The 15,718-nt window shown below is 41.7% G+C and overlaps 1 protein-coding gene across 3 annotated transcripts in view; it reads right to left on the reverse strand.

Moving 5' to 3' along the window:
• The window catches only part of serinc4 (serine incorporator 4), a 30,488-nt gene that overhangs the window by 8,239 nt on the left and 6,531 nt on the right, over positions 1-15,718 (reverse strand). For 2 of the 3 annotated variants that reach the window (XM_042226862.1, XM_014338638.2), the window contains 6 exons: positions 9,769-9,936; positions 9,231-9,409; positions 7,502-7,581; positions 7,076-7,169; positions 4,574-4,785; positions 3,866-3,961 (listed from right to left, as the gene is read on the reverse strand). In XM_042226862.1, the coding sequence (XP_042082796.1) occupies positions 3,866-3,961; positions 4,574-4,785; positions 7,076-7,169; positions 7,502-7,581; positions 9,231-9,409; positions 9,769-9,936 (829 nt within the window). Of the gene's footprint in view, positions 1-3,865; positions 3,962-4,573; positions 4,786-7,075; positions 7,170-7,501; positions 7,582-9,230; positions 9,410-9,768; positions 9,937-15,085; positions 15,608-15,718 lie in introns of those variants that run through there. The other variant, XM_005937929.3, reaches the window with a different exon arrangement.

The following is a 15,718-nucleotide window of genomic DNA, read 5'->3' on the forward strand; positions in this document are numbered from 1 at the left end:
CCCCCCCCATGCTGCCCTTAAAACACCACGCTACTAAAAATGCCAGAACCGCCTACGAACCATGTCTTCATGCCCCTCCAAATGAAGCTAATCAGTCTGCCCGCGACGCGCAGCCCTTCCCACTCCTCCCTGCCATCCTCACCCATGAGCCACCCGACCTCACATTCCCCAACAAAAGAGATGTGCACACACGCAACCAACAACACCAAACACATTCTCAGGCCCTGAGGAATGCTTGACAGCCATATATCTGCTGCCCAAGATCATAGAAACAATAAAGCGGATTAACACAAAATCCAAGTCCCAATGTGCTCACACAATGGGTAAGGCGGAAAATTCTGAAGTGTCTCTATTAAGTGCTCCATGGTTTGTTTGATGATCGTCACACTGACGGTTCAGGGCAGGTGGAGTTCGATTGATTAACTCAGCTTATGTGCTTCACAAAAAAACCAGCACATTATATAGGTATATAAACACTGAAAGTAGTGGTGGATTGGCCAGATGCTAGTGAGGGAGATGGCTGTAAAAATAACTCAATATTGTTATTAGTAGGTAGCTAAAGCGTCGAAAGCTTCCCACAAAGATTCCGTATATAAGTTATAAATCTATATATAGTACATACAGTGGTTGATGATAGGCTACAGCCAGATTAGCCAACACTTACTGACTAGCTATAGTGTAGATCGACCGGAAATAAAAGGCCGGGAGGAGCATGACAGACCGCCGATAGCGGTGAACTGAAACTTCAAGGTAAACTAAGAAAGTTATGACCTAGCCCTAAGTTCTAAATTGCTGTTGTGTTCGAGAGTTGGATTGAAATCGTTTCAGAGGTTTAATAGTAGGTAATATTTATAATATATTATTATTATGTCTATATGCTTGACTTGATTTTACCCCATCATTTATTAACCCATAGTGTAAACCTCTACTGCCGTCGACTAGGCTAGCCCCAAATGCATGGAGTTTTATAATGTTTATCGTGGGCCCTGGTATGCCGAGAGATGGTCCTAAGTTGATTAATCTCTGAACATGTTTAGTGGCTTTTGACCTTCTTTGGTTGCTTAGTATGTACATAAATCCCGTTATTTTTTTTTAAAGATCTAGTTGTCTCTAAACGATGTTAATTTTTTCTCATTTGTTATTACATGGTTCGTCGTTGAATAAACACACGCACATTATAAAGACAAAGAGAGTCTCTTGGCACATATAGCGTTAAATATAGAGTTCTTATACCCAATAACACGCATCCCCCCTGTATATAAAATAATACCCCGTGTCCAAATAAGGTCTAAAGTATGATATATTACTATAATCCCGAAGACAAAATACACAATAGCAGAGTTTTGCCAACCATTAAAGCTCGATTTATCAGATATTGTGTATTCCTTAAAAGACAGCCCTGAGAAGGAACGCAGTTTGTCACCGGAACACAAAAAGCTTAGAGAATCAGTTATAATTTTCTGAGGCTCTTTTACCCTGTCACTGCCTCTTCTTCTCTCCGTCATCGTCACCCATAACACCGGTCCTCGTCTCCTCTTCACACAAATCTAATCCAAAATATTACTCGATATGAGTAATTAAAATTCTCCGCTGAATCATTACTCAAAAGGTCGCGATCCTACTTTTATACTCTACCTTCTGGATTACTAAAATCAATGGAACACCAGCAACACAACTTAATGCCACACGTCTCTATTAAGCGGAGAATAACAAAACCATACAAGCGAGCTGACACAAAAAACAGTTTTCGCCGCCTAACACCCAGCCAGCAGTGGCCCACGTGTTAAAGCCTTAGTATCAGGTCGATTATAATCTATGAGTATATTCATACTATTTAAATAATTATGAAACACTAGTGTATCTTCTCATGCACTCTTCTCTCCACACACACGTGCGCGCACACTCACACACACTTCCCTTCTGGAGACGTTTCCATGACAGGTCAATCCATGAATTAAAGGAAACTCAGCCACAGTAAGTGGGAATTAACTATTACAGTGTGTAAGGATGTGTGTGTGTCTGTGTGTGGTTCCCAGTCTGTGTTGAAAAGTTGTTTTTATAACAAACTCAGAGTGCATATTTTCTCAACATGTTGCTGCAGCGTCCCGAGCTGCCCGAGTGCCTCTGAGCTCTCACACACCTCTCCTACACACACAAACACACCTATAGTTTGTCCTTGTGGATAACAGCCGATTACCGAGAACATTTTCAAACATGACACAGCTCACAGTCTGCTGAGTGACCTTAAAGAAAGCGACAATCTTCATTTAGAAAACAGATGTAGAACTTTTCTGCTGGGCCTTCAGTGAGGGTTTCAAATGTTTTATTGAGTTCTGACATTTACCCATAATGTGTTTAAACAGCAACAGAAAGTAGCGAGAGTCCGTCCAGGACTGCAAGTGTATGCCAGATTATGCCAAAGCACCAACGATGGCAGACGATGACTCAAAGGTGGCTGCAACAGAGCCTCAGCATGAAAACATGCCTTTGCCTTTATACTTTGTGATAATTGTACAGAGAGTAAAGTTTTACATAACTCACTGGTTTCACAGCTATAGGCAGCTATAGCCCCTATGTGTTTGCTAAGCATCACTGCAGCTAATATGGACTGTAGACAATCATGCTGCTAACTGAAGGCTGTCTGGGACAGCATGTCCACAAACCTTGCGTTCCGATCATACTATCAATAAACGCTTCGCTCGCAGGCTTGCTTACCTGTCAGGGTTGAACTACACCCTCTTGTTGAATAAATTCTCATTTCTGTCACCTAAAAACAAGGTGGTGATGAAATTAACGCTAAAATTTAGACTTCAAAGACTGGAGTTCTTAAACCGTGGGTGACATCATGCAGTCTGTCGAAGTTATGATACAATTTATGGCTTTTCTGGAATAAGAGCATAAAATAGCAACACAAACAAATTTAGATTTCTCCAACATTTGTGTAAAATAACAGCTATTTAGATTCAAATCGTGAACCCATGTTGACTTTATTGATGTTTTACCTTTGACTAAAAACACACAGTATTTAACCAAACGAGTCCAGAAGTAGCAAAAATGGACTAAAAACATCGAACTGCTACACTTAATGAGGGATGCATTGGTACTTTGGTTCCTCCTGGACGCCTGCTTTACATCACCCTGCACTTTGCTGTTCATCGGGACAGCTGTGTTTGGAAGTGTAACAACTCTACCAGCCAGTATTGTCAAAGCATCCATGTATGATTCAGACACATTTAGATGTAAAGCCTGGATAAGACTTGGGTCGTGTGATAAGCTGCTGCTCTAATGTCTCTGTTATGTGAAGGGTCTTTGTTTTACCTGGAGCCAACAGGTGAGTCACTGGGAAAACGGAAAGGCAAATTATAGAGGAGTATGTGTATGTGTTAGGGTTAGGGTTACATCCTGGTATAGCGCAAGCTGTCAGGCCTCGTCTGCCTCCATGTCTCTGTGCATTACTCTGTCTTCGTTACTTCCTTTTTTATTTTGAAGATGGATTATTTGTACTGAATCTTGTACTTCCCGTCTTTGTCCTGCATTTGGGTTATCTTCCTCTGTGAGTGTTACACTTTCAGTTTTTAAATTTGTGCATTGTTTCAATCCCTACATCGCAGTTATGCAGAGAAACACTGCAGGAAGACAACCCTTATAACCCTCATCACGTTACGCAGGTGTAATTTAATTCAACAACATTGATCGATCGCAGCTCTGAAGAAAAAAGCATGAAGAGATCCGGGTGCATGTGTGGGAACTTGTTGCACATGTTTCTCTTTTAATCAGCATGTAAGGGGAAAGTCCACGTTTCTGTGTCAGTGTCTCAGCCGAGCGATCTCTGTGTTTCTGTTCTGCGTTTGATTATTTACCGTACCTTTCTCTGGTGGACGGCTGGACAGTGCAGAGAACGTGAGGTACATGACATAACAGCTGATGATGGAGGCCTGAAGGAGCCCAGACCGAGGCTGTTCTGTAGACAGAGAGAAAGACAGAGGATGGTACAAAAGTTCTCAAAGGGGAGTCCTGAAAAGTCTGGCCATGATTATTTTTCATCTCGAGGAAGAAACCTTCAGCTCAGCACTTCAAACTGCTATAAAGAACCATCAAACCTGGCAACGCTACTGTTGTCCCAGCACAATGACCAGGATGTAACTGTCCTCCATTCCATATAGTGTCTATTTTTCTTTTTTTATAAATATTTTTATAAATATAGAATATAAAGATTTTTTACCAAACTACAGATTTGCACAGTACAAATGCACACTACACTACCTCATGCTGTGTGATAAATGCAGTGGAGTTAAAAGTCTTGATGTGTATTCCTAGAGTCCATAAACTCTCACAAAATGTAAATACTCATGTAAAGTACCAATACCATTACCTGTACTTGTCTGAAAGTACAGGCCTGTGTTTAATCCTGAAGCCCAGACATGTGTAGGCAAAGCACGTCTGGTTTAATGGGAGAAGCAGATAATGTTAGCTTACATCAGCTCTCCGTTCAACAGGTGTATGTTTGCACAGCTGGATGTGGACTAAGTGTTATTTGCAGATTTGTTGCCGTGAGCGTGTTTCATCAACTCACTCTGTTTCACACACGGTGTGACGGCAATGAAGGACATGAGACCACAGAGTCCCAGGTTGATCCACAGCAGGACTTTGTTGAAGTGGCAGGCAATGGGGTGGGTGTAGTACTTGTACATGAAGGTGAAGGCCATAGTGGCGATGGTGTAGAAGAACAGGGTGGCGCACATCACCGCCAGGTACCAGCGCTTGTTTTCTGCTGCTCCAGTCAACCTGAGAGGACAGATGATCGTCAGAGCTTGACTGAGTTCATATTCAAGTGTCATGGTGTTCCACTGCACGAGTGATTATTCCATTTTGAATTTGGCGAGACAAGGAAGCTGGTGGGAAAGTGGCATCCAATTATTGCATCAGGCTTCATTTTTAACTGAGAGTTTATTCCAGCCCTGTTGTTTTACCTGTTAACACTAAAAACAACAGATCTGTATTGTTTTGACTGAACACATCACACCTGAACCGTATGCTTACCAAAGCAGAGCTGGGCTTTGAGCCATTAATAACACCAGCTGGGACTGTAAGAACATTTCCTCTGCTAAGGTCCATAAACATTAAAGATGAATCTCTTAGTCTGCACATCTGCATCATATACATGAACTGTGGATAAATGACATGTACAGTAACATTTGCTCTCCTTGCCATCCTCATGGGTAGAACTCGGTGGTTAGTGGTTCAAACCTCTTGTTATGGAGATTTAAACTCACACAACTGGAAAACAACTGGAAGACAGAATGCATGTATACAGCCTACTTTGACGTGAACATGTTTAGCATCTTTAGCATGTAGCTGAAAGTAAACCTAAAGTTATGTTTAGAAGTGAATGTGATTTTCTATGGAAAAGGTTTCAGAGCCTTCATTATAACACGGTCTCAGTCTGTAGTTACTTTCATTAGTTTGTATAGTTTTATGTGTTTATTTGATTTTCGTTTAATGTGTACATGTTTTTAATTTGCTGTACCAACAGGCACCTATAAATCAAATGTGTGACTGTTATTGTTATTAAGATGGAATTCGGAATATCTCACACAGTCACTGAGTCAGTCGGGTATTTAGGACTCACAGTGGTGAGGCCAAGGATTGAGAAGACAGTAAGAATAACACTGGAGTCAGCTTGATAATGCAAAGAGAAATCTGCCAGGTGCTGCAGCTGTGAACCAAAGAATATTTGGTAACATTTCTGACCTGTAAACCAAGACTGGAGAGACAGTGGTGAATGAAAGCTCCACGTCATTGTAAAGAGAGAAAGAGGCTTTTCTGCCTGTCTGCAGTGGCCTCAGAAAAGGCTTGAATGAATAAATCCTCTTAGCTGTCGTGGCTACAACTCATCAGAGTTCAGAGGTGGCTGAGCCTGACGACAAAGGCAGCCGCAACAGCTGGATACAGTAAATAACATCTGGGATACGTCTGGACGGATAAATGAGGACATGACAGAAAGGATGCAGAGAGGATAGAAGTGCCAACAGAATTATTATTTCTTAGTCCGTCGGTTCTCCAGTCACTCGGAAACTGTTCAAAATTCATGAACACGTCCTTCTTTTCCTGAATATTTGAGGTCTGGATGATTTTCTTTGACCACAGCAAACTGAAAACTTTTGGTTTCAACTACTCTAGACGTCTGAAGACAGACCTGTGGTTGCTGTTTGTCGCATGTTTCACCCACAGAAAAAGCAAATAAAAAAGAAGCAGCGCTCTGTTTTACTTAGCTGGTGCTGAATGAGTCTGATTTGAGTTATTCTGCAGGACAGAAATGAATCATCAGCACTGGCTTCACACGAGGCTGGAAGAAGCTGCAAAGGACCCAGAAACCCTACATAACAAGAGATGGATGCTACAGGTCTGACAAGTCCAGCTGCATACAAATGTATGAGCGCAGTGGCTTGTCTTAAATAACACAACACTATGTTCAGTTTGGAAATGATGCACATTAGTGTCCAGAAGAATGATAAAGCAGTATATGCTGCACATCACCAATTTATAAGCTTTATCCAAAATGTTTCCATTTCTCTCATAAATATGCAGATTACAGAAATAAATAGATGTGATTGTGTGTATTGTTTGTTTTGTGAAGGACTTGTGTTATGCTGAAAACCAAAAATATGTGTTCACTGCGAAACAAAGAAAACATGTCATTCCAACACCATGTGGCGCTCCTCCTCTGGATTCAGTCTTTCCACCAGATGTTTAATCTGACTGCAGGGATTCGCTCTCATCCAGCCCTGCACCGAGGCATCCCAGAGCTGCTGGATGTGCTCCAGGTCATGAATCGTTTTTTCATAAAGTTTCATCGTGCAAAGACGCATTATGATGTCAGCAAAACACAAGCAACACAGCAAACACAAAGTTAATGACACACTTTTTAACAACGTCAAGATCCCCACAGACGATGTAAGTGTGTCCTTGTTTTGGATGATTGTCAAATGAGTGATTCCACACAGCTACGAGTTCGTCTTCTTCATTTCACAACATAAAATCACACATTAGGTGATTCTGTAGGACTTAGTCTTACCAGTTCTTGTTCCAGGTATGTGCAAACGCTGTGATGAGGATGAGCTGAATCAAGATGAAGGCGAATCCTCCCACCACACCAACATAATGCCAAGCTGAGGCAGGTAAAAGAGAGAGAGAAGCGCCATCATTCAGTGATTTATTTCAAGATGACAGAGGAAGCAGTTAACAGGAAAGGAAAAACAAGAGCAACCTGTATATAATAAACTGGCTGTGATCTCAAACTTGTTTCAGCATATTTATTGTCCCCAAACAAAGTGAAACCGAGCTGCAGAGATTTATGGCCCGTTGATGAATGCCCTGCAGGGTTTCGATAGTGCTCAGGAGCAGATCTCTGCTGCCCCCTAGAAGGGTTTAGAAGGAAGGTCATATCTGCTCTCAGGATGGATTTGCTTCCAATGAAAAGCCTGATAGAAAAGTTTCTCACCATGCAGGAAGGACTCTGTTGGGATGAAGAAGGCAGCAGTGCACATTCCCAGCAGTGTGATGAACTTAAGGAACCAGAAGCTGAAAAAAGAAAGAAAAAAGGAACTGTTAGTTTTTGGGGGGTTTTAAACCTTCAATATAAAAGCTTTTTTCCAACGATTTTGTAATTTTTACTAATTTACAAGTGCTGTATTACTTCTCTATTGAACCTACAAACCCACTCATTTCTGATACTAAGAACAGAAACAGCAAAAAATGTACCTTTTGCAGACTTCTGAGCTCCAAATCGGCTTGTTTGCTCAAACTTACTTTATTCATCTGATGTGGAATGAAAATATATTCACTGTGGTGTGTTTTTGAACTAATAATTAGAATCAGCATAAACTCAAGCTGCTGTTGTAAAGATTTACAGCATCTGCTACCAACATGAACATTACATGTTTTATGTTATTGGATTTTCTTCCAGCTACAGACTGAATGTCTCTGTGCAGAATTTTAAAATGCTTGTGTGCTGCTCATGTTTCCTCAGAAATGAAATTCATTGTACTGACTTTAGTGGCCTCATACATTCAGATAAATACTTTATTTAACAAGAAAAACAATTGAAACACAAATAATAAACTCCCAAAGAGGGAGGTGCACGTTGATGAGCACAGTAAGTTTTTCCTCCGTGCAAACACTGTTTATGTGTCTGCGTCTGGTCTTTAAGAACGAGGGTACTCGGTGCTCTGCAGGCCACTGTTAGAGCTGTAACCTTTCACTGTGCTACTACTAAGACTCCTGTGAGTTTATTTATACCAGACAGAAGCAGCAATCCAGTCTGTCAAATCCTAATCCGAGTTACGTCACAGCTATAATCGACTGCACTGCAATGGAAAGTGCAACAACAAAGAGCTTTAATTAGAGCAGCAGCTTTCAGTAGGTACAGGCTGGAGTATTTAAAGGCGTGTGTGAGGACACACTCCTAAAGTCTAATTTAAATATTCAAGGAAATCACATAAAAGCAGGCGGTGCACATTTAGGTCAGATCTGCTGCACTTGCATAACAGTGTTACAATAATATCCTGCGTTATGCTTTTCATTGTTAATGTGAATAAGAAAACATTACAAAATGTAAAAACTGAATATTTTCTTGAGTATTTTTAACTGAAACATGATTGACTCCAATCTGCCTTCTTTACAAGACCTGCACAGGTCACATGACACATCATCTTCTGTCCCTGCTCATAACCTCACACAATGCTTCATTTCTCTTTTATATCCTGCTGTCTGTATGTAGTTAGGACATATTCCTATAGTGTGTATTTATATTAATATCTATGCAGAGATGTATGTATTATGTATAGTGTAAATAGATAGAATAATATGTATAAAATACACAAACACTACCATTGAAAAGTTTGGACACGCCTTCTCATTTACTGTTTTTTCTTTGTGGTCATGACTGTTTACATCATAGATTCTCACTTTTGTAAAGTGTAGAGTTGTTTGGACAAACATACGGTATTTTACTTTTAGGCCCAGATTGGGAAGACTCCTACAAATAGCTATTGATTGATTGATTGATTGATTGATTGATTGATTGATTGATTGATTGATTGATTGATTGATTGATTGGTGAACTACATTATTAACCTCTAACAGTCTGTACGTGTATCTTCTTGTCACTCATTGTAACATGTTGGTGCTGAAATGTGGAAAAAGGCTCATGTGTAACACTTCACACTGACCCGTTGTGTATGAGTGCTCTGAAGTCCTGACTGGACTTCACGTCAATGAGGAACATCGCCATCATCAGGTAGAAAGAGGAAGTGCCGAAGCAGACTCGATAGACCGCAGAGTAGCCCACCAGCATCTCACAGTGGCCCCCGCCGTGCGCCTGGTCACACACCACGTTGAAGAAAGGCACCTGAAGTGACACGTCACATTCATGATGACGTCAGAGATGGTGCTTATCCACACTGACTGACTATTCAGTGTATTTTCGTCTAGACATTAAATTCACACAGCTCTTCAATATAAGAGGAATAATTTGGTTTATTTATTCTTTTGTTCTTGAAACTCTTACCTGCAGCAGTTATTTGCAGAGCTACGTACAGAATAATAATGTTTCGTAGTTATTATTCTGTATGATTTTATTTAATGTTTCTCACATTGTTCATTGGGGTTTGAATTCACTCATGACTGTGGACTTTGTGTATGAAGTCAGAATAGCTGCACTGTATAAAGCGCACTGGTAACATATTGAACAACTGAGCAAACACTCACATTTTCCCTGACGAGCTCGGAGACCGTGCGGGACAGCATGAGGCAGGAGACCGCACAACTCATTATGTGAAAGAGCGTGTACATGACCCGCGTGCTGGTGGAGGATTTGACCGGAGGGCAGAAGGCACAGCAGAGCGAGCAGGGAGCCGGCCCACAGCAGCAGCATATCTGAGGAGGAGGAGAGGCAGCTCAGCATCCAAACAGCACACAGGCCACGGACATATTTCTGTCTGCTGTTACAACTGTCACACATAGGGACAGCTGAGAAGATGTGAACTGTATTTCACCAAAATCCCACTTGATCTGAAACGTGTAATATGTTAGTAAAAACTACACTGCATGCTGCAACAAGTGGAGATAAAGTTAGAAAAATAAAATCTTTGGCATGTGGTCACTTCCGGCACACAGCATCTCTTGAGTCAAAAGAGCATCTGACGGCCGTGGGTGATGCATGAGGTCAGACAGCAGAGTAGAAATGATGTGCACTGATATTCAGTCCAGAGTGCTGAAAAATGAAAACCATGAACTACTATGAGCTCCATAAATTTGTTGCCTTTCAACAACAGGAGAACTCTTGATCCTTAAGCTCTAATTTCCTTTACGGGTATTTGGAGTAGTTTCAAACTGCTTTAGTACTCATTGAAAGTTGAAGACTTTCTGTAGTGGGCACTGCAGTGTTGAATCGTGCTGTATGGTTAAGTTTAAGTTAAGCAGAGTTTACTATCGATGCATGGATTGAACTCCCAGTGCTGTTCCACATCTCTGCAGACCTTTTGGTGAGCAGCAGACCTCTACAGGACAATGTGTCCTGCTGGTACAGGGACCCGGAGGATTGGAAATCCTAAACACTGCATCTGCACAATCCAAGTATTAAAAGCAAAACTGTCTGAAGACATTTAAAAGTCCCAGTCTCACACTGCCAATGATGGCAGATTAATGAGTCCACTGGCATCTGGCTGGTTCTGATTCTCATCAATCAGAGCTGTGGATGACTGAATGTAAGCCCGTGTCCACTGATCCTGAACTAAACCTAGAGGAGAAACCTGCACGCTCATCTGCTCATGTGCTTCAGCAGCCTCTGCAGTCTGTCTGTAGTAACTGTGTAGTTTCATATTGTAGATTGTATTTCTCTGCTTTGCTTTGTGAACTGTGTGCATATTTGCAGGCACTGGAACTGCACTAAATACTAAAGGAGTAAATCCAGATGTATTATCACTCATCATGTGCACGTCTTAATCTGATAGATAATGCAGAGAAGATTATCCAACATCTTCTCATTGAGGGGAAGACTGCATCAAAATAGATCTTTAATCTTGGTCAGTGGCTGAAAAATGATTTGATGAAAGATGATTAAATGGAGCGTATATCTCCTGATATCCCTTCCAGCTGAAGAATGGGTTTCCATTATGCACTGACTGCTCACATGGCTTCAAATCAGTCAGTCAGTGATGTTGCTCTGGTCATTTTTGTGGGGAACAGTTTCCGTTTGTTGGTGCTACCTTTTCTATTTTTGTAGATTACTTTAAATTTTGAAGAAGAAATATGTGCTTTATTAGAATTCTATAATTCTAAGATAGATTTTGGTCTATATTACAATATATGTATATATTAACACGTACATATGTGTGTTTGCTGCAGATTTTGGGATTCACACCCATGACTTGAATCTCCCATTCCACCACATCATAAAGGTTTTAACTGTGGAGCCCAGTGCGCTCATTGATGAGACTATTGTGATGTGGTGTGATGTCCTGCTCTGAGCAGCCGTCACAGAATGGTAAATGGACTGGTTCGTATATAGAGCTCTTCTACTCTGAGCATTCAAAGCACTTTATATGACTTGCTTCATTCACCCACCCACAAGCACCTTTATCTCTCTTTCCTTTGTCGTTTCTAACCTTCACACTGCGATGGATGAATCAGGAAGCAACGAGGTGAGTATCTTCTCCAGCAGCCAGGGATTGAACCCCCAACCTTCTGATCAGTAGATGACCAGCTCTACTGCTGTGGTTCCTCCTGAGCTACAGAATGGGTACACTGTGGTAGTAAAGGTCAGCAACACTACCCAGGTAGGCCATGGTGTTTTAACAATGCCGCTGCTAATGGACTCGAATGGTGCCGAGACAATATCCCCCGCACTATTGAACCACCAGCAGCCTGAAGCCAGTGATGCCACACAACATGGATCTATGCTGTCCTGTTGTCTCTGACCCGGACATCTGAATGTTACAGCAGAAATTCATGCTATCAGAGCGGGCAGCATACTTCCAGTCTTCTGTGTGAACTGTAGCTGCAGTTTTCTGTTCAAAGCTGACAGGAGAGCCACATAATGTGAACTTCTGCTGCTGCAGCCCACTTGCTTCAAAGTTTAACATCGTACATTCAAAGACGTTCTTCTACATGCCGCGGTTCTAACAGGTGGTTACTGCTGCCTCAATGTCCGCTCAAAGCAGTCTGACCATTTCCCTCTGACCTCTGACACCAGCAACACACTTTCACCCAGAGAACTGTCGCTCAGGTTTTCTTCTTCAGACCAATCTCCCAGAGATGATTATGTGGGAAAATACAGTAGATCTGCAACAGACCCGCCCATCAGACACCAGCAACCACATGCACAGTCACTTAAACCAGCTTTGTTTACCATCTCTCTGTTTACTTTCTTACATACTGTACACATTTACATGCTTATTGTTTATTTGTCTATTAGTCAAGTTGTAGATTTGTTAATAAAAGTGCTTTTATCTGCACTCTGACTGATGGTCTGACGGCCCAAAGAGAAGCATGGAGATACTGTAATAACTCCAAGTCACTTGATAATCACAAAATAAACTACTTTGTAAACTGAACACCTAAAACCATCTCGCAGCATGCAGAGCATGAGAAACCATAAATGCATCAGATGTAAATTGTCCTTTTTTGCATTCTGAACAAACCAGAACTGTTCATAATAAAGAAGTGCAGATGTTTCTGATGGAATAAAGAAAACTACACATAAACAAAAGGGAAACTTTATAGAATTTATAAAAAAGGTTTATAAGTTGAGCCACCTTACAGACAGCCAGGTGTCTGCCCTGTGGCCTAGTTTAAGGTTCATAATGCAGGATTGCTGGTCACAGAGCAAAGTTGGGCCATGGAGATTAAACCAAAAACATGAATAATCACTTTCATTTAAAAACAGCCAAATAAAAGAGTGGGTCACACAGCATATTCAGGGCAGACCACAGACTGTTAGGTACAGAGTGAAGACTAAACGTGGAGGAGTTTGTGAGATAGAGACGGAGTCTTCATTCAGGCATTCATGGACGTTTGCATAAATGAGCCAGGTTGTCCTGTCAAATCACAAATGTAAGAATATAATTTCAGAAACACAGGAGTTACTCAATGTGTTACTTCTACATGATGACGATCTCATCTGCACCTTTCCAAGTATTAAGTGCTAATCCTGACCCACATCTGCCTTTCACTTTGTATCGCAAAAGGACCTCTGTCAAGTTTATGTATTTTAATCTATGTATATTTCTTATAATATGTCCTTTGCATTTTATTTTCATCCACTGAGGTTTGAGGGCTTCACCTTAATGGAAGAGCAACATGGTGGTGGGAAGGGTTTCGCTGCTTTGTGAAAAGGCAAGTTGTTCAACAACAGAACATTTCTCAGTGTGATAAAGTAAAGAACTACATGAACTATCCTGCAGAACATTAAAGCTTTACAGAATCCACAGAAACCCGTGTGCACAGTTTGAAATCTAATGCTGAGCGCCTTTAAGCCTCCATGCACTTATAAAGCTCCAACTGTACAACATGGATCTGACAGGACCTTATATTTTACAGAAAAGAAAGAACCCCAATGATAAGACAGTCCCCTATGGGGATACTCACTGAATCATGGGAAACGTCCCTGCATACACAGCAGCAAAGCTAGCGAATGGTTCAGGGTCACCTGACCCGTCCCTAACTATATGCTTTATCAAAAGCAGAGCGGGTCTCTGTCTCCCGAACACAAACTGGGACAATTGGACTTTACTGGGACTCTCTGAAATATATCTTATATAAGAGTAATATGAACTCTTTTCCTTTCAGTATTCTTGCTGCACAGGTTCAGGAGCGCTGTCATGAACACAGTTCGTTGTTGCACAAATCCAGGTTAAAATTCTACCACACATGCAAACCAAGAAATAAGACAACCTACATAAAAACAATCTAGAAATACAGCTGATCCTGGCCTAAAGGTAATTCATGAAGTGTAGCAAAGGAGGAAAGTGACCTGAAAATCAAGCAGGCTTTGTTCTCTGAGCTAAAGAGGAGTGGGACCTTCCAGGTTTCTACCAGTGCACAATCCGTCATGGTGTGGGTGCACAGGTCCACATAACATCGATAAATGCATATTCATGAAAGCCCCATAAGCTAACATAAGCTGCTATTAATGTGATGTGTTCTTAGCAAAGGTCTTGCTTATTTCAGACAGATAATGCCAAAACCTCATTCTGCACATATCCCACCAGCCTACTGTAACCTGGTCTGGCTGCACCTCAGACCTGTCCCCCACTGGGAGCGTTTGGACGTAACATTAAGTAAAGTATGGAAGTATGGAAACAGGACTGCTTTCAACAGGTCTGTGGTTCTATGATAAACAGGCCAAATACAGCTTCAAATCCAAAAGTAAATCACCTTTTACTAATGGAGAGCAACATAAAGGCAAATGATGCAGAATGTTCAGAGTATCATGTTGCACATTACTAAACCGAAGACAACGCCGCTGCTACCGAAGAAAAAAACTGTTCTTTAGTTCTATACTGCTGAGCAAATGAACAAATCTGGATCTCGGGCTACGTCTCAACACTGCAATGAGGCATTGAGTCCCATTGTCACTGGTGAGAAAAATCAAACATGTAGCCATGCAGTCTGCAGTAAAAAAGCTTGTAGTTCACTCACGTACATTTATTGTTTAACAGCACTGGCTCAAAGTTATTGTCCAGAGTAATATTTACACATTTCTATAGCATCTGTACAATATATGTCCAATGCTGACCTGGGACCAGCAACAACATTAAAAAGCTCCTTACACATTAATATGTTTCTGCGTCCTGTAACTGATTATTTCTACATTACTGTCCTTCTACTTTTTAATAAAAACAAATACAGCTACAGAAAACTCTTAATAGCTACAGTGAATCTAACTGACTGGATAAAAGCACTTCAGTGAGTATGCACAATCATCTCATGAGTAAATTCCTTTAGTTTAATGCATTACAAACTAAACTGACACTGAAAAAGGCTCAAACAGACTCCAGCTGTGCTGCTGCTCACCAGCTCTTACCTGATAGGCCACCATGTTGAGGAAGTAGTTGTAGACCCCGCTGCGGTTCATCCCCTGAGTGGCCGACATCGTGAACTGCTTTTCCTCGGCCGCCACCACCCTACATTTGGCCATGAACGTCCGGCACAAGCGGCTTCTTTTTCTAAGTGCCTACAAAGATGGCATCCTCACATCCTCAAAGAGGCCAGAACGCAGCGTCTAATGGGTTTTTCAGCAAAATGAAATAAAAGGAAAGATGCACAGTCCGGCAGCTTGTGTCTGCGCGCTCTCTTATGCTGGATTAGCAGTAAATCTAGTCCAACTAGGCTCTCTGCAGATGAGACATGAGAGCTGTGTTGCTCTCAGTCCAGCCTCACAGAGGAATCAGTTGTTTTTTCGCCCATATCCTGCGTGCTTTGGCTCTGCTGCCGAGTTAGGCGCTGCCAGAAAATAGGGAGAGGTGGTGGCGAATGCCCGGTGCCCTCCCTCTCTCCCCCAGTCAGATTAGGCAGAGAGTGTGTGAGGGGAGGAGGGAGTGGGAGAGAAATGACGAAGAGGAGGAGGGGGAGGGAGAGAAGGAGGAGGAGGAGGTCAACAGGGATCATGTGCCAGTCCCATCTGTCCCTTTCCATTCCATATTCCCAGCATTGCACA

Source organism: Haplochromis burtoni, unplaced genomic scaffold (genome assembly GCF_018398535.1).
Source record: "Haplochromis burtoni strain Fernald_Lab_line unplaced genomic scaffold, NCSU_Asbu1 Contig_231, whole genome shotgun sequence".
In the NCBI taxonomy this organism is placed as follows: Eukaryota; Metazoa; Chordata; class Actinopteri; order Cichliformes; family Cichlidae; genus Haplochromis; species Haplochromis burtoni.